The 26,594-nt window shown below is 41.8% G+C and overlaps 1 protein-coding gene across 10 annotated transcripts in view; it reads right to left on the reverse strand.

The window, feature by feature from the left end:
* Positions 1-798: 798 nt before the first annotated feature.
* The window catches only part of DOCK10 (dedicator of cytokinesis 10), a 162,986-nt gene continuing 137,190 nt past the window's right edge, over positions 799-26,594 (reverse strand). For 9 of the 10 annotated variants that reach the window (XM_054835266.1, XM_054835264.1, XM_054835265.1 and 6 more), the window contains exons 40-56: positions 25,223-25,347; positions 24,431-24,543; positions 23,729-23,866; positions 21,975-22,157; positions 21,296-21,406; positions 19,703-19,918; positions 18,945-19,002; positions 18,516-18,614; positions 16,674-16,780; positions 16,071-16,193; positions 15,025-15,138; positions 9,019-9,165; positions 8,363-8,573; positions 5,888-6,078; positions 5,577-5,677; positions 5,106-5,244; positions 799-1,513 (exon numbers count right to left, since the gene is read on the reverse strand). In XM_054835266.1, the coding sequence (XP_054691241.1) occupies positions 1,394-1,513; positions 5,106-5,244; positions 5,577-5,677; positions 5,888-6,078; positions 8,363-8,573; positions 9,019-9,165; positions 15,025-15,138; positions 16,071-16,193; positions 16,674-16,780; positions 18,516-18,614; positions 18,945-19,002; positions 19,703-19,918; positions 21,296-21,406; positions 21,975-22,157; positions 23,729-23,866; positions 24,431-24,543; positions 25,223-25,347 (2,296 nt within the window). In that variant the 3' untranslated portion in view covers positions 799-1,393. The remainder of the gene's footprint in view (positions 1,514-5,105; positions 5,245-5,576; positions 5,678-5,887; positions 6,079-8,362; positions 8,574-9,018; positions 9,166-15,024; positions 15,139-16,070; positions 16,194-16,673; positions 16,781-18,515; positions 18,615-18,944; positions 19,003-19,702; positions 19,919-21,295; positions 21,407-21,974; positions 22,158-23,728; positions 23,867-24,430; positions 24,544-25,222; positions 25,348-26,594) is intronic. The other variant, XM_054835269.1, reaches the window with a different exon arrangement.

Genomic DNA, 26,594 nt, shown 5'->3' on the forward strand with positions numbered 1-26,594 from the left:
GTCACAGGCACGGGCTTACACTGCTGCTGCATGAACGTCCGTCCCAACCCACGGGGTGCCCATCCCAACTGCTCCCCTCCTTCCCCCACCAGGAAAGAGTGCCGCCTGGGATTCAACCCTTAGCAAAGATTTCTTCTGAAAAACCCCAGATCTGCTGACAGTGAGACGCAGCGGCAGCTCTGGCAGCACGTGCAGCACCGGCAGGCAGAGACTGGATAACGGCACTTGAACTTGCGCATATAGATGGGTGAATTTAGAGGCCACCCTTGGCCTGCAGGGCCAGGCTACAGCTTGAGTTGGGATTCACCAGTTGTGAACTGGGGGTGTAACATATGTGCACAATGAGCAGGGACCCCTGAAAGCAGGGATTTTCTATGGGCAAAGGAACGAATATGAAGGAGTGTGGGAGTGCCGAGGTTAAAGGGAACCCATAAGAGCTGGCAGAACTGCTCCACCTCATCCCAACACGATGCAGAAATCAAACCAAACATCTCACTAGACGCACATGGTTTCCCAACAGGCCCCGGGCAAATTCTGGGACTACAAACTTCAAAAGGAAGAGCAGAGCTTCCTTGGCCCAAAGCAGGAGGACTGCACCGAGCCCGCGTTTCCCAGGGTGGCCTCAGTCTGGGGCCATGGAGAGAACCTGAAGCCACATTCTGCAGATGGTCCTAAGTGTCCCTATCAACAACCGCAACACAGCAGGCAGCCGGGATGCAGGAGGCATCCTGATCTCCACTGGTCTGCAAAGTGCTGACACGGGAACAAACCAATGCACAGACCTTCAAAGAGAAAATTTTATGGACGCTTTTATACACATACACAAATATTTTAATATAATGGTAACTGAAATGTTATCCATATTCTTAGTACTGTCATAATTAACTAAAAAGATATTTTTTAAATTTTGTAAAAACTGACGTATTTTACACATCTTCTATTTACAATTGCAATATACTTAAATGTTATAAAACATCCACTCTGACCTTTAAAATATATGTATACTAGAACTTAGTATTAGATATATTATAATTTATAGCAAACTTAGGGTTTGCTGTGTACCTATCTGTCCAATGGGAATTTCATAATCAGCCTGGCTTAATAAAGGCTGCTCAAACCCAAAAACCGACAACAAAAAAAAAAGGGAATGTGCAAATATTGGGGCAGGCCAAAAAAAAAATAAAAAAAATATCAAGCTTGCAGTTTTAAAAAAAACACTGTGAAGATTTCCAATAAATTAAAATCATAACCCACAAATCCTTTTCCTGGCATTGTCCATGATCAAATTAATTTTCAGTACTATTAATCTAAAAGGGAAAAAAAAACCCCAAACAACAGAAACCGCCCCAGCCACCCCAGGTCTTCCCAAGGCCGCGTGTTCCCCACGCTGCAGTCAAGCATCAGGATTTGCCGGGGTGGTTGCTGCTGGCGCAGACGAGCTGGCTCTATTGATGACTCGTGAATAAGTGCGCTCCATTCCTTGCTGTTTTGCCGAGTCCTCCTTGTACGCAATCTTTTCATAAAAAAGAAAAGAAAAAAATATGCAACAGTGAGAGAGATCTGAACAGTTTGGTGCCTGAAGTGTTCATTGTCTAATCAAGGATTTCCCATTTTTTATTTATTACACAATGATGCTAAGGATCTGAGAGAGAAAAGGACCTTTGCCCGGGGACCCAGAAGCGACCGGAGGCGGCAGCGAGGAGGGCATCCTCTGAGCTGGGGGGATACACGGGGCTGGGGTCACAGCTTCTGCCAAGCAGTGCTTTGTGGGCTTCCCTGAACTATGTTTCTCCAACAACACTCATACAAACGCAACTGAGAAGTTACCTACATTTTATAAACTCAGCAGACACCTGCACAAGCACCTACTGACCGTGGGACAGATCAGCCCCAGCTCTGCCCACGCAGTCGTTTGGGGCACGCAGCATCCCCACCGAGCCTCACGCACACGGCAGCTGATAAAACGTGCCCGCTAGCAGGGTCTGGGGCAACTACCAGGCTGGGGCTGTGGGCAGTGCTGCACCCTCGGGGAGAAGCAGTGGCAAAAGCTTGCTCTGCCCTGTCCCATGCATAGGCTTTAGCAAGATGTTCCTGTTAGCCTCGGTAATAGCTATTTTTCCTACTGACTTCTACACATACAGACTGAAAACCTGCCTTCTTCCATGGGGTACAGAAGTATCCACATGCAGAGACATGGACCATTCCCACTGACCACACAGCCATCAGCGGCGGAAGAGAAACCTCTCCCCTTCACAAAGGTCAGGCGTAATCTTACGCCATCAAGCCCCAGTTATCCCTGGTCAGGGTTGCAGGTCAGCCGCACCACATTTATTACTCGGGCAGACATGACCACGCTGTCTCCACGTACAGCTTCAGCGCCCGAGCCAGCAACTCGGGCAAGCTCCAGGAAGGAGCTGCTCCCACGCCGTGGGCTGGAGGAAGAGCACCGGGACTCAGGACTCCCCGGCAGCGCCCAGCAAAGCCAGGGAAGCTGCAGGGAGAGCAGGGCAGCATGGCAGAGCACAGGCTGGCTGCGGCACACGCTGTCTGCCCGGACAGCTGACTTCACCCAGCTGTGACTCAAATCCAACGCGCTCCCCAGGGGCGTCAGAAGAGAGCTTGGGGCGGCTGCTGTTGCACTGGGCTGTACCAGTCCTTCTGAACTACGTGTATCCGGGCTTGCACACTCTCCACTGCACCCCAGTGTGGCCTCATGTATGGCTGTGAGCAGCATGGTGGGCAGGGCTGTGAGAAGGGGACCATACTCATGGGATGCTGGGGGCTTGGCTTCATCAGTACCTTTCTGTGCCATTTGTCCCTGGCCCTTCCATCTGGCCACTTTTGCTACTACTGGCACATGCTTTTGCATTAGGAGGCTCTTGTCCAGGTGCCCCACTGACCTCCCCAAGTTCACAACTAGGATGCTAAACAACATGGCGCCTCAACACTGCTCACGGACAATACATCACACGTACACCTTGTCTTTTTTTGTTTATAACTCCTTGAGCAAGGGAGTCATTAGACATGAAACTAAACAAATATACCACGTAGAAAAACCAGCAAGTGAGGAAAGTACATGACATTAAAAGAAAAAATAGATGTAAGAAAAATGAACATACCACTTTTGGCTATAGTATTGAGGGAAATGTTAGACAGGGAAGAAGAGAAGCTGTATAAGCAAGGACCATGACAGAGCTGTCAGAAAAGAAAAACAAGACAAAACAAAACAGAGAAAAACATATGGTGATGAAAGAGTCACTGTCAGTGGGTGAGCAAACAAAACCCTCTTGAATACGACAATGGGAAAAATGGCAAATCTAACTGGTGTAAAGCACACAGCACAGTTACAGGAGAGCCTCAAGCTTTCCAACCACAAGATATGTCATTCAGCCACACTTTACAGCATGTGATTTCTCTGAGGGAACACTCTGCTCAGAAATAGGGAGTTCACGCATTCATTGCAAGAGGAGTAGAGTTTTCCAAAAAGCCGAGGTGCCTGGAAAACTGGGCTGTCGCTCATAAGGCTGCCCCACAGGGCTGCAAGTGGGAGACTGGTTTTCAGTGTGGACTTGCAAATTCAGATGATTTTAGTTAAACAGGTGAGGATTTTGACTTTTGGTGGATGAACTCTTAACTTTACATATTATGTACAAGTAATTTTGTATTTAGTCTTTTCATTTACATGAAGAAAATTCAGAGCTCGCTGATATAAGTACAGGTGTAAGTATTTAAAACTCACCGAATATTTTATGAGTGCTGAAACTCATGGGCTGCTCATGCCTCATTTATGTTGACCATACATTTTCCATTCTTGTGGGGAACAGTAGTTCACACAAGACATATGGTACTGTCTATGGCCAAAATAACTTCCATGGGACAGGCATGACCATTGAGTAACAAATGATACCCTTAATACTTACTACTTAATATAACAAACAGTGATAAATGTTAGTTATGATAAAATTACCGGAATGCTTGAGGTTCACAAATCTTTATACAACTAAACAGGAAGGGAGCACAACTCACAGAACAGCAACCACCACTGAGCTCGACCCCCACCTTGCGTACACCAAGTCTTCAAAGCAATTATACAGCTTTACATCCTGTGAAAAACTAGCTCAATTCCACAGTAAGTATAACAACAGGCCAAAAATTCTGGTAAATCCTTATTCTCCTCACATGTGAAGACGAATAATACAGCATGGTCTAATGAGGTGCCAGTTAGACACTTCTGTGAGATGCCATCACTGATACCAATGGTTAAACAAAGTAACTCTGTACACAGCAGGGCTTATGTGCGCTATGGGCACCTGGAAATGCAGTGCAACTGCTAGAGAATAAGTATTTCTCAGAAGCAATCTAAGGTAGCCTACACACAAGCATGCAGAAAAATAATTAAGGATGATTTAATTTGCACTTTAGTATGCAAAATCACTCAATATTTAAATTAAAACAGAAAATGTAATTAAAAATATCTGCATAGACACAGCAATACAATAGCTGCAAGTGTGCACTGAAGTCCAGTTCAGTATTTTGGGATGCATTTCATATGCATTCCTTCTGACGCTGCTAACAGCTGAATACATGGCATGTATTTTGACAGTGTACTTAAATATAAAAAAATAAAAAAGAAATAACTTTTGCTATGAAAGCTGAATACAAACACAAGCTATAAAGATACCTCCTCCAGTTATAAGCTCGGTCTTAAAAGCAATTTACTGTTTTAATTAAATACATCACAGCTGTAGGATAAAGCGAGCAAAGCATAAAACACTAGTTTAACTGATTATCTTTCTACACCTCTAGACCTTAGTCTGCATTTAGCCTCGTGAGCATTCAACTTTTCAATACATAGCAAGACAGGTAGAAGACAAATCTTTGTTATCACTCAGTTTCATTAAATATAATACAGCTGGATTTAAAAAAAGAGAGGGGGAAAATAAAAAAAAAAAAAAAAAGAAAAGGAATAAACTGTGTTTTCTTAGTGACTGCTGCACTGCCAGGTCTTTCTTCTAGCATTTTGCTCTACAGCTTCATTTGTCACTAGGAGACACAATTAGCCACCCTCATTCAGCCCAACCAGCACCAAAACCAGATGATCTTACCTGTTCATTCATAACTGCAGACAGCTTGCTGAGCATATCCTTATAATGAGACTTCATCTCTCCCTGATATTCAAATTGGTCCTCCTTAATAAGGCGTTCGTTGACATCAAGAGCATGCCCACATGCTTCTGCAAATTGCCTACAAAAACACAAAGAGCAACCACACAAATTTTGTAGTAATGAAAAAACCCTATCTATCTATCTACATATACACACACACACCACTGTACCTCTTCTCTTTGCAAATTACACCTTGTTAGAAGTGAATTTCAGAACTCATCCTCAGACTGAGAGGAACATAGGCAACTAGGATAGCCCAAAACTTCAGTAAATGTTTTCTTGGGAATGAGTTGTAAGATAGGGTAAATGCAGATGTAAATTACCCTGGTTCAATTCAGCCTGATTTCATGTCACACCTACTCATGCTACTCATACTATGCAGAGGGTAGAAAGTCTAAACTTAATGTTTACCTGAAGATTTCCTTCAGAAGCTTAACTTGATTATCAGGATATCTCTTAGCATTTGTCTCTTCAAGAAAAGCTCGAGCATAGGCCATTGGTCCAGCATTTACCTGGGGGAAAACCACACAGCTTAGGTGCAGAGAACAAGCGGGTTACTGTGAAAACTTTCCATTCCTTTACATTTTTAGAGTGGGCTCCAACAGCACTGGAATACAAGATATGACTAGAAATATAAAATAGACAAAAAAATGTCTGGAATGATGACAGTCTAAATAAAAATTTAGGTAGATGCATTGAAAAAAAAGGCAAATTGTCATTACCTTGACACTGACACTTCCTTGGAGTTTGAGCTGCAGTCGGATCATGTCCACTTCTTCCATTGTGCAAAGCTGATTGAGCTCTGAGACTTTTTTGGACATCTCATCAATCGCTACTTCGATAGGGTTCAGCTCTGTGCTGGTTTGGCTTATGACTTGAATACGCTTCTTCACGTATGGAAACAAGTGACTGGCTGCTCGAAAGCAAGAAATGTATCAGACAAACTCACCCAACTAGAGAGTATTTAAGAAAGCAAAACAATTAAGTCAAAGTATTAACTTTTGACTTTGTCAGTCTCTTTGTCAATCCATACAAATTAAGTTTTAATCACCAAATGAATGAAAGTGACCCAGCAGGTCCAAATCGAATTTTTATGTACCTGGCACTGGAAGAGCATTTCCTTTTGAATTCACCACTGTTTGCTACTGAGCTCTGTCACATCCACATGGCCAAAAACCTCTCACTGCTCAGATTTTAGAATCCACAAATTTCTTCTTTTGAGTTAAAGCACCAAATGATAAGCCCGTACCGAACTTCAAATGGCTCAAAACCTCCCATCAAACATATTTCTAGTTAGAGGCAGCAGCCTCCAGTTTAGCTGAATTGGGTATCACTCACCCACAGATGAGCTACTATTAAAACATCATCAAAGAAGTAAGGAGTCACTTTTAGTATTCAACCTAAATACTGCTATAGGAGCTGACAGAGGAATTGTTCATCGTTAAAACCCCTCCTTCCAGTGAAGGCCTTTTCACAGATCTCAGGGAGTCTGGCAAAGGTACTGTTATGGCACATTAAGCCTGATCTAAGCTAACAAACTTTTCCTGATCGCTTTATGCACTTTGGAAGGCCTCCCAAATGCAGTGTATGCCCTCCTCCAGTGAGCATCTGCTGCCAGTCAGCTGAGACCTAAACGAGCTCCAGCTTACAGGGTAGCTGTCTCCTTTGAGAGCAGGACACCCAGGACTTCCAGAGCTGGAAGCGTGAGTCACAACCAGGCATGGCAGAGAGCCAGGGATCCACAGACTGCTGCCAGACTGCACTTGTCCTCTGCGCACCGCAGGCAGCAGGCTCTGGAGCAGAGATGCTGAGCAGGTACCATTCCAGCCACCCAGTACCTCTGCCCAAGCACAATTAACTTCCACTGCTCCTCCAGTCATACCAGTAAGCCTTGCTTTCTTCTCAAACTAAAAGCACTTCTTTTTATGTACAAAGCAAATGAAAATATATGACTTTATCAAAGGGCAGGGGGGTGGGGGGGGGGTGGGGGGGGAAAGACAGATGTTTCCTTTAGAGAAAAACACTGAGGTGAGGCAGGTGCCAGAGGGAAAAAGCGAGGGAAGAGAGGTGGTCATCAAATTCCCACCTAACGCTGAAGATGGAGCCAGGCTGAGAGTGGTGGGAGCTGACGACAGCATGTAATAACCTAGGGAAAATATTCTGATGGAAAAACAACCCTCTCTGTTTTTGCCAGATGTACCATAACAGCTGCACTTTCAAGTCAGTGAAACTACCTGCTTCAATACACATCTCAAAACACCTACTGCTGCTCAAGCACTTAAGAAAACCACACACAAGCTACTCCTCCTTTCTTCTTCTTACAAGCAAAGCTGTGTCATGTAACGAGATGCCCTCAGACATCAGTGCCTCTTTCCTGACTTGCCAGAACAAAACTTAAGTGACTATGCCTGTACTGTAAGCAGCTTTCTTCACTTTGCCCTTTGGGGGAAGCACTGAAGTTGCTAGGGAACTGGATTTTCTGTCCCTCAGGAGCCTTTGCTGTGAACATCAGCCTCTCTGCCCATGAGAACAACGCCTTCATCGCAGACAGTTTCTCATATTCCCAGCCAAAATTCAGACAGGTCAAGTTTCAGTAGTAGTTTCACAAAGGATGCCTCTTTAAAAAGAGATTTCGATCATAAGAAACTAAATATTTTCTGTTTAATATGACTCAGTAAGAACAGACATATCTAGCACTCCTGACATTCCCATCTTAAAACACTGATTGTGCCCAATGAGATGAAATCTTACCTCTCACTTTAAAAAAGTCTATATAATATGTCTTACTCCCATTTTGAACAAAAACTCCTATCTGCTAAGTTTCACTCTTCTTAGCAGAATAGACACCGTACTTCACTGTTTCTTTGACTTGTTTATTATTAAAAGAACAATGGTTCTGCGTGCTAAGCTGCCTCCAGCAGAACCACTCCCAAATTACATCGCTGCAAGAACAGTTGTCAATAATAAGGAAAAATAAGACAGCTGATGACTCCACAAATGAAAATAACTTTCCCTAGGACGGTCAGCAGGACTGTAAGAAAGCACATACTTTGCCAATGGACACACTGAAAAGATGACTTATCATTCTGCACACACGCTGTGCCCACTGACTGCAGAAAACCTGGCACGTGGAACACATGGTTTGGCTTAACTGGCAAAGCGGGGAGAGGAGGGGAAAGCAGCCTGAGCAAACGTACTTGTCAGGATTGTGCGCCTCTTGCACTGCTCTTCTACACCTCCGTGCTTTTTTCCTGAGAGTGTGAAAGGTGTTTCAAACACAAAACGGTTGATGTTGTGATGCATTTCAAAGTCGGTCTTTCGATCTTCAGCTTCCTTCTCTTCAAAGAAAGGTGTGACATACGTCACCTGGATATAAGCATATTTTGGATCCAGGTCTTTGGGGTTGACCTGTGTAACAGTGGCAAACATAATAAAACTCTGTTAAGTGTGATGAGCTTCCAAGGCATCCATTATATTTCTGATGCTTTTAGCTTTCATAGCAATACCGATTAAAACTGAGACTTCCAAATGTAATATTCAGACCACAGATTAATAGAAAGATATTTAACCAAGATGCCCCTAAGAACAGTGGGATTTTTGAACGTAGCCATTGGCAAAAGTGGATGAAAGCTAGTGAGAGAGAAAATAACCTGCTTCCGCACTGCAGTAAACATCTGCATGCTCTCTGGAGGCATATACAGCGCCATGCTATAAGGAGAGGGTCTTTGGTTGTAAAACTAGGTCATAGTAGTTTACACATACAGTCATTCACATTCATTCAGAACACAGCTCCCAAAACATGAACCATGCACTCACTTCTCCTCCTCGCGCAAGAACTGCACGCCTTTTGTACCTTGTTGGAATCCTGGATGATCTTCACGTTATCTATTCCAAACTTGTCTGCATAAAGTTTCATCAGTCTTTGTGAGATCTCAGACAAGCCGGTTAATTTGGGTTCTTTGTAGATATACTCTTTACCTTCCTCCTCTTCAAAAAATCCCTGTTTGGAAAGAAATGGAAGGATACAATGAACACAACAGGCAGGGCAAAGCCTACGCAAGGTGCTTACATCAGGAATCAAGCTTGCCTGTATACCCACCAGAGCACCCTGTATGTCATTCCCAGCATCTGAGTCAAAAGCTTACCTCTCCGCGTTCCTAGCAGACACATACCTAGAGGTCTGCGTTTATACTGATCTGGTATCTCTGAGGTTACCCAGGAAATAACTCGTACACGTGTATTCATGGAAGAGACCTAGCTGTCTAGAGTTAAAGCACTTGCTTGAGAATGCTGGGGTGTGTATGATGAAAAAACCCTAAGGAATTAAAAATTGGACATTAAAAATTCTTTAAGTTTTAATCATTTGGTTAAACTATTTTGGAAGCACTATGCTAACGGAACATGAGGGTAACAGCTGTTTGCTGGGTGCCCAGCTGGGGTGTGTGCAGCATGCCACCTCCAGCACATCCTAGCTGGGAGCCACGTGTGCAGGCAGAGGCTGGGCACTGCGCAGGGCTCTGCTGCCCGTGGCGATGTGCAGGGCCACTGCGAACCAGTCTGCATCTCTTCAGGGCAGCTGAAGAGGAACTTTGGTGGCATCTCGAAAGGCCATATGGATTTGCAGCATTTTCAGAGACAATTAGTAAATGAGTTATATTTGAAAAAAAAAAAAAAAAAAGAAAAAAAGAGCATACAGACTGTGCTCCTTTGCAAAAAAGCTCAACCTTGTTAAGGTCATTTACTTATTACACTGGATGGACTTGGCAGAGCTTTAATAAAAGGCTCCATTGAAAAGCTGTCAGGCTTCAGAAGAAATGCCAGCCTCAGAAAATTAACCCAGCATTGCATCACATGCAGGTGAGGCACTCAACTGCTACATGATGAACATGTACATCAACACTCCAGGAGAAGCTCTCCCAGCTGAGCAGAAAGCAGCAGGTGCCCCATTAACAAGGGCTGGATTTATCCCAACGCCATGAGCAGCACCAGCCCTCCTCCTAGGATTTCATATGCTGCTGCTGAAATCTGGCAGCATTAACCACTGCAGCTGTACCCAAAGTCTCCTCCTTTCACCTTAACGCAAAGTGACCCAGAGGAAAATACCTGAAGCTGCAAGGATGAAGGGGAAAGGAAGAGAGCATTAATGATGTCAGACCCAAGGCCCTTTAAAATTAACACGACGTGGCTTGGACAGCTAATTCTACAATATGCCTAGGCAAACTGTCATCTGTTGAAAAAGAGAGAAGTACAAATGAAGTATCTCTTAAATGAAGTCAAGAGATACCTCCAAAATCTCTTTGGAAGGTACAGGTACTCTTGCAAAAACCAGCCTTTTCATGTTGAGGCACATTTTAACTCTGGCCGTTAAAATTATAAACTAGGCAAATCTTCACAGAAAAATATATAGAACTAAAATAAATTAGCTATAAATTTCAATGTAAAATAAATAATTTAAAAAATACACCCTAAGCTTTATTTCAACAGGGATTAACAAATATGTGCATCTCTGGCTTCTCCTTCAGTGAGGACAAGGGACAATAAAATTGTCTTTTAATTTGGAAAGTGCCAACAGCAACGTGGGCATTACTGGAAACCAATGACTAATTGCAGCAACAGCAGCTTGTCTGATAGTGTCTTCATCAGTCTCATGGTGACCTTCTAACATTGCACAATTTTTAAGGATATTATCAATTAAACTCCATAGGCATATGAAAAACTTCACAGGTAATTGGAGAACAAATCTAGAGCTCAAAAGCTGACACCCTATAACCATTTACTGAGCTGGGCAAGCAATTGACTTTCTATTGATTTCCCCGAGAATAGATCTGCAGATCATAACATGGTTTCTGATCTTGTTTCCACTGAAGTAAAACTGCTTTATGTGGGAAAACCTCATTAGTCTCATGCAACCATACTCAAACACACTACTCAGGATTGCTTCTGTCAAAAAACATCTGCTTTCTGTTACTATTCAATGTTTTCAAGAAAAACCTTCATGTTTTCCAAATTAATCACATAGCAAACCAGAATATAGTTTATCCTCTTAAACACTGATTCTGTGTATGTTTGCATGCCGGAGTACAGTGTTTATATATAAGTGCCAAATCTCTGTGCTGATGCTGCACGGCACATGAAGATGATATCTATATTAATGCTTTTGCTTAAAAAAAAAACCCCAAACCACACCTGAAAACAAACAACTAACAGATTTAGTCTTGTGTCTAATGCAAGAGACATCATTTAAGTACATATTCCCTACAGTATTTCAGCTGACAAGTGACAAGTAGAAGTTAATTGTGAGCTATAAATAATTGTGTCTGCCATATGCTATACGTCTGGCAATGACTATTGAAAGCAAGATTAAATCCTTTTTCGGAGCCAAATATCCTCCAATTTCAGGACTTCAAAATATTTAGCAGCCAAGGTCACATTATCAATACATATCCCTAGATTATTTTCATACTGGTTTGTTTTGCCCTGCAAGAACAACACAGCCTTACAGATGAAAATTATTACGTGGAGCAGCTGAATGTAATGGAAGGGAGACAACCTCCTGGCCAGGAGGTCATTGGTTTCCACTGAGCTCTGATGTGCTGAGAGTCAAGTTGTGACCTGGGATTGTCACCGTGGGAGCGCTGAAAAGGCCCTTCTTCCTCCCCGTACGCCCTCAGTCACAGCCCTGGGAGCTCACAGTGACTCTGACTCTTCTCTGCCCTTTGCTGGAAAAATATACTCGGTCCCCACAGCTGATGTGCCGAGGCAAAGCCTTCTGCTTTACCTGCCAAGAATTAGCATTTAGTGGATCCTTCCCTGTCTTTATCGAGTAAGCATCATCTCCTATGGCAGGTGAGCATGTTGCACTCTTTGGTAAGGAAGCTAGAGCTGGTTTATTACATTTGGAAAAGGGGACACGTCTTCTGATCTTCAGATGTAAAGCCGTAGTCTGCTTACTGCTATGAAAATCTGCCCTCCAACTTCTACAGCTTCTTGCACAAAACTTCAGCTCTACCTTTACCCAACACTGCTCTGAAAACAAGTTTCAAACATTTTTGTTTATCAGCACGAGTTTTCACCTATTTAACAGCTTTTTTTTTTAATTCAAGAAAGATCTTGACTTCTCAAAACACTGATCTGCAGATAAAATCGTAAGCACTGGCTAGCGTGGCCACTTGGTGGTGCAATGAGATGTTGTCACCACGGGCCCTTAACAGAGTTTGCAGTCTAAAACAGCAGCTGCCATGAGATCCGGCTCTCTGAGCTGGCAAATAAAGCTCTCTGGTGAAAACAACCGACTACATCCTCCCTACGGACTACGTTAATTCAAACCATCCTTCCAGAGGGTCCCTGCAGCAATGCAATAACCAAATACTGTCTCTGCCTCTGCATCAAGAACAATGGTTTTCAGGTGCAGCTGGAGATTTTCTTTTTCCACTCAGAACCCCCAAAATTCTCCCTCCAAACAGTATTTGCAGTATTCTTTTGTCCTTTAACCTGCTTTCTCTGCAGTTTTTGTTTCAGTTAAGGAACAGCAGTGTTCCATTTTTGCAAAACATATACGTATACATTATTGGTAAAATTGATAAAAATGTGTAATGAACAAATGCATATGTGTAAAAATACATTTTTATATGTGCATGCTTAAGTACGTATCTACTCATAGGTATTTGATATAACAGTGTACGTATAAGACTGAAAAGGAATCCCATACCTGCATACCGAGCATCCCATACCTGCATACCAAGTTTCTTTCTGTGGCATTTCCTTTGCAGTGGCCTAGGCAGACCGATTCGTATTGCTTTACACCAGTTTAACTGGGTAATACTACTAAACCCTGCAGCCTTTACCTTTTGGGAGGGAGGGTGCAAAGACTGCTAGAAGCACAAAAAAGGGAATTGCTTTTAATGTTTTAAATGAATTGGGCACTGAGACAGCTTTCAGCATGGAGGCCTGCTCTTGGCAACAGAAGGGCCAAAAGGCCCCCGACCTTTCCGCCTGCACAGCCAAAATGGAACCAAGTGGCACACGGGAAAAATGGACGGGCCAAAATACAGAAAAGAAACCTTCCAAAGGGAAAATATGCAGGCACAACTGGTATATGGGAACAGACTGTTCTCTCTGTCTCTCCATCCAGGTCAAGCTTCATCTGTAGCTCCCACGCCTGCCATGGTGCCTGTGTACTGGTAAGCCCTCCTTAATCGGTTCTGCACACCCACGCCTATTTTCCTTGGTAAATGAGGCACAAGTAAAACTGATGGGAATGATCTACCTTTAATTATCCGCTCTGTGCCACATGTTTTTGTCACTATACCTCTGCAAGGACCAGTACAGAGCAGTCCCACTTTCTACCCCGTAACATCTCTTCTGCCAGAGGAGAGGAGGAAGCTGTGCTCGTTTGCATTTAGAGCTCAGTGTCCAGGGGCACCAGGGAACCGACCGAGCAATACGCAGCTACGAAAAAGTCATATGCCTTAGAGCACTAAAGCTGTTTAAATGAAGCTGTCCTTGTGGCACTGGCAGCTGAAAAGTCATTGCACTGTAACAGAGATTTTTAACCCAGTTCAGCAGAACTGCTGCAGGTAAATTACCCAGTTAGTTAGAAACAGCTGCCTCTGGGAGAGCCCTGGCAAGAAGCTGCAAGTGGGAGAGTCTTAATTCCCCCTCTGCTGTCCCCGTTTTGAGAAAGGACTCGCCATTGCCCTGACTCCCACTTTGCTTGCTCCTGCAGGGACTACCAGGCAGGTGGCTGCACCCTGCCCAGAGCGCTCCAGTTACCACTGCCGTACAGCCGAGGCTGCACAGGCCAGGAAAGCAGGCTTGCATTCAAACAGCATTAATGCTACACTGAGTTTTTCAACAGAGGAAGAAGGGGTCCACTCCCAGTGAAGCTGAAAAACTTTCACTGAGATGAGATGATGCAGCATTGGGCCCCATGGTGCACACACAACATGGCAACAGATACAGCTTGGTAATTCAGGTAACTGAACAAACAAAAATTAGTTTGCAGGATGCAGCAATGATTGAAACAACGTTATTTCATCTGCCACAAACCAAAGAATCGAGAGCACAGGAAAGTTAATGTTAAGTAACAGTACAGGGAAGGATGGAGGACATGTGAGGAGAATTAAACAAAACATGCAAAAGAGCTAGACTTACCACAGCCTTGAATAAGATCAAAAGGAGAAAAGAGCAAATTTCTGCATTAAAATCTAATTAGCAAACAGAATGATCCACATCAATCTGTTGTTTACACACCTTATTATACTACAGTAAAGGAGATTGTGTGCTTGCCAAAACCAGGTCTTAAAAGAACATGCTGGATTGCTACACTAGTTTGTAGTGGAAGAAAGCACGAAATAACGCTTTGAGGATGCTGAAGCACAGCAGAGGGAATAAAACTACTCTACAGTATATTGCACAGAATCAGAGGTGGCCTGAAAGCAGAAGTCAGGGTCAGCGAGAAACACAACAAAACATCTACTGCATACTGCTCTGCTTTAAGCTCTGTTTGAAGAGAGGCCATGCAACAAAGATGTCTTATCTGGTTTTATTTAAATTTTACTCTGAAAAAACCCACCCTGCCCCAGTCTCAGTTTTACTTGATGAAGTCAAGAACTAAAGCTGATGTAAGATCTGGTCTCCATTACACCACTAAATCCATAGCAGCAGTTTACACAGATGCAACTGAGTGCTCTCTCTTCTGAGTACAATCCTCTTTGGAGTATGACCCACGAGGCACTTTCTACCCCATGATTCACTGCCATGTGTTTCCCTATTTTAGTTTCCCTAAAATACATCAGGATAAGAAGAACGTGGCTGAAATCTGGAATCTGTGGAGACAAAAGACCGCAAGTTGACTTACCTGCCCATAAAATGCAACACGGTAATATCGCCCAAAGAGACGTTTCTCGGAGTTCACTACTTCTGCAACCTTCAGGTATGAGCGGTGGATGTCGTAGTACAAATCAGACAGTCTCTACGTTAAGAAACAAGGAGAGCGAGGGGAAGTGAGAGAGCATGAGTACTTTGGGAAATGACACAAGGGCTCTACGCAAGCATAGCTTGTCTTAACTGGATTACCAAACCTTTGCAAAGATGGCTGCACACGCTAAGGTTTAACCTTGTCAGCAGTCCCTAAAGATTCATTTCAAGGTTTCTGTCATCTTCTGAGCACAGAGGTTTTGGGCAGTGGGGTGCCTTTGTGTACGGGGCCACACAGGAAGGCAATCATCTCACCGCTGGGCAGTGGTAGGGACCTACTAAGAGGTCAAAGAACCCAATATCCTATGTGCAGGTGAAAGCAGGGCGCCAATAACTCCAATCAGCTCCCAACCCCATGCAATGATATGCTATCCACAATTGCCACTAAAAAGCACTTTCTCAGGACAGTGAGCCAAAATTTCAACTAAGTTTAAATCTGAGGACTTAATTCCTCAGCGTACAGCTTATAGCTACCTACCTCTTTGCTTTTTTTTAATTTTAAACCAGAAAAAGCAGTAAATGAGATTACCATCCGGTTATCCATTACGTACTGAAATTGCCAAGTAAATAAGAAATGAAGAAACCTTGGAATTGTGAAGAGATCACATAATTTATCAGTAGTTTCTAAACTTAAATACAACACAAATGTGCTCTTGGTTTAAAAACAGATGTCAAAATTCACATCCACTGGCTAAGACAAGAGGTTTGTTTGAAATTGTTTTGTTCATTTACTGCTGTATTGATGCTGCAAAGAGGAAAGCAGGTGCCAGAGTTTTTCATTCACTCACAGCACAAAGCATTAAAAGGAGAAATTACAGACAGGAAGAAAAAAAACATTCCTTTAAAAGAAAGCAGGTTTTTTTTCCTCCCTAAAAATTTTGATCTTTGCTGTTTGTCTTAAGATAATTAAAAAAAAAAACAACTTACTTTAAAGTCCCTCTGCTTCTCAAAAACAGCAATGATAGGCTTGTTAACCTCAGCAATAAGCTCATATCTCTCAGACTTCCACAGGTATTCAACACACAACTCCAGCTGCTCCACAAGAATATTCTGCAATTCCACAAATACAAATGGTTCGGTGACTGAACAGCTGGTGGCATTTAATTAATAGCAGTGCAGCAAAAGGACATACCACTATTTAATTTTTGTTCTGTATCTTCTATATTAAAATTTATTTCAATGACACAATGTTTAATCAGGTATTGGTGACATAGCTCTTCTTTAGATAAAAAAACTGAAATAACAGTGACATGAAAATACTTGAATATTTGACATCTCATTCAGAAGAACAGGTTTGCTTCGTGGGCTCCCCCCCCACCCTAACTTCCAGCTCTGGTACTAAATGTTCTGGTTAGCTAAACATCTGCTATTTAGTACAACAGCTATGACATTTCGATCTAAAGCTGTGCACCTTTTAATACTGCCTGAAGTACACTCTTGCTATAATTTGTTGTAACATGCACAGGCATCCATTAGAAATAACATTCTCTATTAATATAGAACAAGTATATAAATGTTAATGCTGCTGACCTCATTATAGGGAGTATCTTGCATCCCAGAGTCTTCCTTCATAGCACCTTCTTCTTTAATGTTGGGGGTAATGCTCAGAAAAGCAGGCCATCCCATGGAAAATAAGCCTTGAAGTGCAAGTCATAACAACGTCAATTAATGAGTGAATAACTAGATAATTCAAAAAGTTACTGGATACCATTAAAACAGAGATTTTATTTGACTGGATTAGTTACTTTTTTCACAGCCCAAGTGATGAGAAGCACAAATGGACCTGACTGAATTTACGAGACTATTACACATTTTCTCTATGATATAAATCCACTTCTCCAGGCAAAGGGTAACTATAACATTTTCCTAAGGCAATGTTATTCCTCTCTTTGACATTTTGGTTCCTTAGCTGTACAGCGCTGGCAGTCCTCGTAAAACTACACATGCAACACTTATCTATACAGGAATCACCATTGCGGGCTGAGGCGAGACAATTTCTACTCGTGAAACCAGTGCCGTGACTCCTGGCCTGACCTACAGACACTTAATGCTACATGGTGGGACCTGCACTCGTCCCACCCGTCGGGTTTCCTAAGCAAAAGGGGCACAGTCGCCCCAAGCTCACTGCAGCCGATGGGGAGACGGCCACTCCGGAGCACGGTGCGCCTTTGCTGGGCTCGAGGACACCCTGGCAGCAGCTCTCCTTACCCTGCCCAGGGTCAGCAGGGTGACCACAGCCCTCACCGAGGAACTCTCTTGTAGAAAGCTCAGGCTGGTGGCAGAAGCTGCTGATGGGAAGGCTCACAAGGATTAAAACCGAGCTCACGTTTAATATTTCCTAAGCTGGGGCCTTAGTCCAATGTTTGCAGAAAGAACAACTTACACAGGCATTGCACATTACAGATCAGGCAGAGTCTGACCTGCAAACATTTTACTACCACTCTTGAAGGGTGAAGGTAAACCTGCCAGTGGAGGCAATGAACTCCTGACGCAGTTCATGTTCAATTTAAAAGTAGGAAAATGCTAGTAAGGCACAATTAAAAAGCTTTTACACATTGAGACAGAGGGGCTCCTTCCCCTCTGTCAAGTGTGGAAAAATCATTTAAACATAGGTTTAAAAGTTCTTCACTCCACCTACTGTGATGTTATTCATGCAAAGTATTTTACCACCAGTGAACCATCTCCAAAATAGTGCTCTTCACAGAAAGCTTCCTTCTAAAAGGATGCATTTTTTCATCTCACTACACAGACTTCCAAGTGTACAGGAGAACCATGGTCTTTCCAAAACTAACGGTTTTCTCTGCCCCAGATATTTGCCCTTGCCCCCAGGAATTGCTCTTGTGAAAATTGCTAAAATCTCTCATGCTGAGAATTACTTTGAAATGCATATTTCATTAACTAAATAACCACTGGCATAGGAGTACTTAATAATATAAGCCTGCACTTTATTTCTCTATAATAAGCATCACAGATGAACAAAAATCTTTACCTATACTAAGTTACATACGGATAACCAGATATTAATTCCACCCCCGTGCCCTCCCAGCTTTGGCTAGTCAAGGAACTGGACGTGGATTTGCATAAACACCAATTGACCTGAGCGGGATTTCTGTTGCTGATGAAGAGCAGACTGCTCTCTTGCGGAACAAGCCCTTAACCAGCGACATTCGAGCAATTCATCAAACCAGCCAAAGAGCATCAGGAAAGTAACGTATAATGTTTCCAACATCACCTGCTTGCTGTTACAGCCATCAACATGCACTATAAATATTTCCTATTTGGTAGATATTTTTCCAGACCAACTGGAGAACAGTAATTTGATTCCCTAATTATGTTATTTGACCCATAAACAGGCACGGTTAGAGCACTCACTTCCTCCATTGTGAGTTGTTAGTAACACATTACTATCAGAGACTTGACCATCTTCCAGGAGCATACGTGAGGTACAAATCTTTTCCATTTTCCAGTAACCTATGATAGTGTAAGATGGTATTAGTACACCGCTACTGGTACGTGTTAATACATGCATATTTAATAACAACAGACTAACAAGTGAAGCATTCTCTTTTAGCACTAGCTTACTGAACATTTAATTAACCCTCTTTACAAAAAACACACGCTTTTACTGTTCCAGAGCTAAGACTAACATTTATGATATATTTTAAAAATAAAATATTTGGGAAGAATTCAAGCAGCTTTAAGTATGCTTTATATACACGGAAGGAAAGCAGGACAGCCAAAAATTGTTTTCAACCATAATGTTTATAGATACATAGCTTGTTTTGAATATGTTGATCTTACCCTTTCTTTTCAGGTATTCCGCAATGAGAGCAGCGATATGAATATAGCACATAGCAGCCTGTAACGAGAGACCAAGATACATGTATACGTAAAAGTACACTGTATGACTTACAGCATACATGTGATACGGAGCACATACTTTCATCACTGTCAAGTCATGCTGCAGAAAAGGGAAGACAAACTTAATAACCCTTTATTTTCTTAAATGGTTATAAGTGATGAAATCCTTCTTGAGCTTTAATTTCACTAGGTGTCTTAGGTAAAGACAGATTTGCTCAAGAAAACCATTAACATTACTTAGTAAATAAGATATTCCTGGGTTATGCACTGGAGTTTTGCATCACCCATTTAATTTTTGATGAGAAGGGCAACGTGTTATAAACAAAGCTCCTCTCCTGTGCAGCAGAGGGGGAGAAGAAAATCCTTTATGTAAGTTATGCACTGCTCATAACCTCATCTACACTATGCCTAGGGTTAAGCAGTGGAGATGCTAACACGATACTGACCACAGCTTCCCTGTCAGACATTTTCAAGTCTTGCTGAAGCACACATCGAGTAGTCACAATTAGGCAAACTGGGATAATGAGCACATCACATCTATAGGTGTTTTTCAAATCTGTCGTCCTCTAATTTCAAATATACGAGAGACACCGTATGATTCTCTTAAATCACTGCTGTTGTCTATCTGTCAGAGCCCTTTTCATCAGAACATCTCAGCCTAAAGACAAGTGGATTTCCTATACATTTATTTACATTACCTCTGATAAATCTCCATTTCTTGCATGAATCTTGGCCATGCTTTCAAGCCATGTCCTACGTAACTCAGGTGTGCTGGCATATGAATTTGCTAGGCTGTACTGCAGATCCACGAGCATCTCAGGGTCTTTCTCATGCTCCTTCATCTGAGCTGTGGCCATTAAAACTGTTCTGATGCGTTTGGTCAGATCCTTCACCTCTGCTGGGAAATTAACGTTCTTTGGGAAAGATAAGCAATGCATCACTAAAACCATCCAAAGAGCCACATGCAGCACCCCTGAACCAGCTGAAGTCCTGCTTATTGAAGACCTTTCCCCCTTCCCTAATTCAGTAGGCTTTGAAGCAGAGTCACAGTTCCGCAGTACGTACACATTGTATACAAATCCTTGATGTTTGTTCACTGACGTGTCATAGCACCTACTAGATGTCCCAGTCAGGCAGCTGTACCCCTGTCTGTCTGCAGCAACTCCGCTGAAGTCAGCAAACTGAAACATTTGTTCCTCGGTTGCTTACTGGATCCAGAAGTGGATTCTCGTACACTTTCAGCTGACAGCACCGTGTGCTATAGATAGTCCTGCTTAACTACACTCGCAGCATGTTTCACCGCAGTGAGTAAAGCACAACAATCTGGCTCCTGGCCTTCTCACACTGTGCAAGATTAGAACCGAGTCCTTGTATTGCTCATATCAGCTGTTCTCAACACATTTAACTCAGCTCTGCAGTTTCTCTTTTTCAGATGGGAAATGAAATACATTTCTATTTTCAGACTTTTTTTCCCCTCATTCCCTTTGTTTAAAAGTAAAAACATCCTGAAAAATTCCTCCTCTACGTCACAAAGGGAGGAGTGTATCACAGAAGCAGTGCGACTGACTGCAGTGCTGGGAAATCAAAGCTAGACTTTGGAAACAAATACAATTGTAACTGCATCTTATTTAATAAGATATCAAAATACTTGTGCTAATTATCTACCAATTTGCTTATGCTAACTTTATTATTAACCTCAGTGGAGATACCCTAAAGTCACCTTCAGAGAAGGAGAAACACCTCCAAAATACAAAATTCATGTTGATAAATGTTTGGACAGGAATTGTAAAAATTAAAAATTGGAATCCTTTTCCAATAGCCTTAGTGCAGACAATGAATATAATAGCAATGGTAACTAATCTAAAAGCTAAGTGCCTTTTTCAGGGGATTAGCAAGCTGTTACAAAACCCAACTGTTGTGCATGGTTTTGCTACACATTTACTGAACAGGGACAGTTTGTAGACTAAAAATCATTTGTCAATGCAATTGTGTTACATTAGCCACAATGCATGATAGCTTCTCTGACATGAGGCAAATGAACAAAATAAGCAGTGAATAACAAATAACAGTTTTCAAGTAAAAAACCTCTCTTCTTTTAAAAATTATTTTCAATTATTAAGCTTCTGAGTCACAAACATTTTTATGAATTTCAGACTGCCTGAAAAAGGTACACTATGAATGCATAAATCACTGTCTAATAAAAGCCAGCAATTTTATGCACTGGAACACTTGCTCCTCTGAAATTGTTGACCTTTTGCAAGAGGTAGTGATCGACAAAAAATGTTTCTTACTTTCATTTGCTTGTCTCCATTGGCAAAATTATTTATAATTGCAAGTGAATGTTGAAAACGAGATCCGCCAATGCCTGCATCTGCTATCAGCTGGCTCACTGCTTTGATGAGCTGTACGGGGGGCAAACACAGGGTGCAATTAGCAAAGAAATCAAAGTTTCCGAATAGTTTTTAATCCCTATTTTAGTATGACTCGATGTACCAGTCTAGCAGAGATGCACTTTTATACCTGTTTTAAGAAGATAACATACACAAACACAAAGACTGTGAGTAACCTTTCCAATGTCTGTAATTGCTCGCATTTTGCAGCGCAAGCGCATTGTTACTGGACTTTATATTTCTGTTACTGTACTATCAGATTCTGTTTAGCTCCTTTATCAGCCATGTTCTGACTGCTGTAAGCAATGCATGTAAGTCAAGAATAGCTGTTTATCTGGCTATTTATTGGCTATGCGGCTACATTCACAGCTGCTGTCTCTCCCTGGAATAGAGCCTAGCAACCCAAGAACAGCAGAGAATCCAGCCCAATGTCTTCAGACTTGGCAGGAAAATCAAGCTGCCACAGCGAATTGCCTGTCTGAGGACTCCAAAAGAATTGCTTTGCTACAATGCATAAAAATAATAATGATAAAAACCAATGCACATCAGCTAAATACTGATGATCTCACACTTCACTTACCTGTAGATGGGATCTGACTATTGATTTCTGCTTGTTAAATTCAAAGTTCTTTCTCATGAAAAAATAAAGAAGAGCAGATGCCTCTGTCTGAGTCGAACGTGACCTATGGTTACAGCATTTCAGGATTTCATAGCAGAGTGAACCGCAGAGATCTGCTTGTCCTTGGAAGAATGCTGATGGGAACTATTGAAAAAAATGTGTGAATACGTTTAGCACTACACTTGGGCCTTGGTAGAGTTATTCTGAGTCAATGCTTTTTTCTGTTAAGCTTTTAATAAAAAAACCCCCCTCTCTCTCCATATTCATTCACAGCAAGGTTTAGTGAAAAAATTAGCCACCGGCTAAACATAATCCCATGTGCAAATTAAGATTAAGTAAAAACTTCACACAAGTTTTCATACAAACACTGTATGCAATGCAACAGTCAAACTGGCCTCCAGGAAGTCCAGAGAGCAGCTGGCACACAGCAAGCGTAAAAGTAGAGCAGCCTATCCGCAAGGAATGCAGAACAGCTAACCAGGAAAAGCCTGTGTGGAGTTCTGCACTACTGTAAAAGCTGTTCAGGAGAAAGAAAATAGTTTGAGTAGCAAAGTCAGAGAACTTCCAGTGGTCAAGGGTTTGAACAGCAGAAGACAACAAAGAGTGAAGGATGGCTCTCCAGACCATACCTACTATTTATTAGCTGGGTGAATGTAACAGAAGACAGACCGAGGAGAGGCAGAAGACCGTACATATTGACTACAGATCTCAAGTACCACCTGAGAGGTTCTGCTGCAGGAACCATGACTGATCCCTGTTCCCATAGAACTACAAAGAGAGAATTCAATCCCAAGAGCTACAGCATGAATGAAAAGGGCAATCCTCGGTATTTATTTGTCCTCCCCATTGCACAGAGTTCTTCGGTTCCTGACTGCCTGGTATGTAATTTAAAGCTGTCTGTGGATGGTCTACTTTATTTTCCCCATGGCCTCAAGCTACATTACTGGAAGAAGCATGATTTCCTCCTCCTTCCCCTCGAGATAACAACCAGGAGGAGGCCACATGGTTTAAACTGATCTACACTGTTGCATTTCGTAGAAACATCTGGGAGATCAGGCCAGCCTTGTTTATTCTCACTTCCCATAGCAATTGTTACGTGTGTGCTACATGCTGGTTAGTTTTAAGAGGATCTCATCAAAGTCTATGACTTGGAAATTGCACAGCCTTTGCAGTTGGCACAAAGTGTCTAATTGCTCACGATCATTTACATATGTGCAATGCGAGCAAATAAACAGTGTGACACAAACATGTTTTTGTCCAAAATCTCTTCTATGTTGAAAACAAGGTATTTGTAAAACTGTATTAGTTGGGACGAACTTTTGGTGAAGTGTATGGAATACTCTCCTGCTAGGTCCTCTGTGGACAGCTGTAACCATTCACTGACCACGGACCTCTGGGGTTTCAAGCTTTCTTCCACAGGTGGGAAAAGCATGAAAGCCAATGACATAGCCAGATACCACAGACCCGGACATTATTTATCTATTTACTTTCAAGTATCACTTTCTTATTACAATTTTTAATTTTCCAAAACAGAACTAATTTTTCAGATATTGCGAACTTCTCACTTTTAATCAGCAATAAATCAGAAGATCTTTGTCAGGAATGAGCATTAATACAGTGAAGTTCAGAACTCTTTCAAGGTGCCCTACTGTCCTCAAGCTGCACTTGCTGTAACATATTAGTAGGTCAGACTAACAGAATAAAACCATAGTTACCTTGCCTACAAACAGCCGTAGGGCAGCAAAGACGTGCTTGAGAGCTGCTGCTGACTGGTTGATTTGCAAAAAGAGCATGTGTGTGTCAAAGACTTTCTTCATCAATGCATTCTGGCAATCAGATTGCTGGAGCTGCCTCTGAAAAATTCACAGACAAGACAGGGTGTTCCGGTTATTAAAGTGAATAAACAGAAGGAGGATCTGCTGGACTTTACATCAGAGTTTTCCTAAGGAGATGCTTTTTTCAATGTAAAATCTCTGCGGATGAGGCATTCCCAGCTGCAGACTCTTTTTCATAGAATCATAGAGAGATTCACTGAATCTATGAGAGAGAGAGAGAGAGAGAGGTCATCTGGGCTAATACTCGTAGAGCAATTTTTAAAGAGGCAGAGGATCCACCTGCTGACTTGGAGTGATATAGATGATAAACAGTTCGGAAATCTTTTGTCTAAAATCTCTGAAACCTAGTAGGATAAGCGTGATTCAGATAACGTGATGTATTAGTAGATGTGTGACACCTTCCTGCAGAGCAGGGCTGTACATAGCCCTGGATACGGAGGATGCTCTCCTTCCACATCCTTCTATTCAGTTTGGGTACTGTAAGTCAATTCCTTCATAAAATACCTCAGCTTCATTGAGGACTGCCATATCTTATTTCCCTACCCTGCTGTCTCAAGTATTTCAAGTTTTCTGTGTACATACCTGATGATTCAGAGTGTAAAGACACAACAAGTCAAGGATTGTGAGGGAAACTTCTGTGGCAATGTTTGCCTCTGTGTCTACGTACTGTACAATGTCCGTTTCATTGGAGCTGCCTGCAACATATATGAAGCAAGATGACAAACAATCTTCGGACCATAGTTAAAGATGATGTAATTCTGCTATCTGGTTGTTAAGTCTCAGTACAGTAGAGATGGGTCCTAACTGTGCATTTAACCAAAGGGATATTTTGAAGAAAACTGCTCACAGGAGATCAAAGGGGAGGGAATTTGAGTCAACTTTTACCAACTCCACCAGTGATGTGAGTATATTCTTTCATTGTTTCTGTTCATCCTCAAATGAGGAGAAAAACCTAATTGGAAAGTGAGATAGATGCCTTCAATCTCATCACTTAAAGAACCTTCTGTCATGAAAAGGTCACTTTTATTGCTAGATGTAATAAATGTAATATTTCAGCCCGTGTACATCTGCTTGTACAGCAAGGTACGTAACCATAGATGCAAGAGATGCTGGGAAGGGGGGAATAACTTGTCATTAAGGCAATTTAAATATGTCAGGTTATTGTTATTCATTTTGTTTCTAAATGAACTTTGACCAAATATAAACTCAGATTTCTTAGTCTCCTGAAAAAAAGGCAGTCAGTAGCTCTATTTATGTTTAGGCTCTTCTCTTCAGGCTGTGTTTCACTGGCACTCATGAAAACAGATTTAATTGTATAGAGCCTGATCCAAACCCCATAGAATTCCAGAGGGAAATAAATATTTTTGTACTTACTTGCTGTATTGCTGTCTATCATCTGCAGGAGTTTGGGGTTAGAAAGTGCATTTTTGCCACGGATTATTGGTAATGTTTGAGATCTGTGATGCTTGTGGGCATCATGACTAGAAGTAGAATGCATCCTGAAATTGAAAGGTACCATTAAAAAACAGAAACAAAGAATAAACTATCATGCCTATACAGAACTGTTCCATGTCAGTTAGAATTTTCTGCAGTACTTCTCAAAGGCTAAGTTAAACAAACTGATGCAAAATTTTTCAGAGAAACAAAGATGCAGAAGAAAGTCAGCGAGGTGGACAAAACAAACAGATGTGCTCTGATTTCTTGAGATCACAGGAGACAAAACACTCATTAAGCACTGAAAAAAAGCATCAGCTTTAATAGCTGGCTGATGTTTAAAAAACTGCCTTTGGGCAAAGAGAAACTGAGATGAGTTCTGTTAATGCAGAATATAAGAAAAATGTACCCTGCTCATGAAAGAACTAATATAGCTTCTATGAGAGGAAAAAAATGGTGACGAACTGACAGTGACAGTAACAATATGCACACGTGTGTGTTCTTTTAACCCTCTGATGCTGACAAACACATCATTAAGTTATAATAAGAAGCTTAGAACTAAACTACCAATGCTTATCATAATTTTTGAAAGGATTTTGAATTTGTAAGCACTATAGAATTCAGCAAGACTTAACATCTCTCAAAATTCAGGTCACTTTTTAAAATATACTTTTACTTCACTTCTTTTAAAAAAAAATGTAGCTACCTAATTTAAAAATATTCTAAGACAGAATTATTTCCTACACCTAGCTAAACCCTCTTTTATATTGGTTATTTTTACAAAGATTATTTATTAAATTAACATTTCAGATTTAAAAAAAGAAAAAAGTTCCCAACACAGGTACAGAATTGATGTCCAGACTTTTGCCAATCAGTACGATAAAAGTCTTCCATTAATGGTCACAGTGGAAGGATTTGGGTGGACATCCTGGCAAACTAATGCATTTGGAACATGTGGAAATTTGATCTCAAGGGGTTTTTTGTGGTTTTTCATTGTTTTTTGGGGGGAGATGTGTGTGGGAAGTCTGGTTTCATATGAACATTTCAGCAAACTGAAATACATAAATGTAAGTGCAAGTTAGAGCTGATCACCAGCAATATTTCAGCTCTCAACTCATCATCAAAAAATGCTCTGTATTACAACAGGCCAAACGAATAGCCATTTGGACAACAAATGCTCATCTGTGAGGGGGTAAAGTGTGCAGACCCTGGAGACAGCAGAAATGTGACTTTATTTTCTGGATTGCCACCATGTTGGTTCATCTGCAAATATGCAACAAGACAACAGTCTCCTAAAGGCTGCTTGCCAGTT

This window comes from Grus americana, chromosome 9 (genome assembly GCF_028858705.1).
Source record: "Grus americana isolate bGruAme1 chromosome 9, bGruAme1.mat, whole genome shotgun sequence".
Classification (NCBI taxonomy): domain Eukaryota; kingdom Metazoa; phylum Chordata; class Aves; order Gruiformes; family Gruidae; genus Grus; species Grus americana.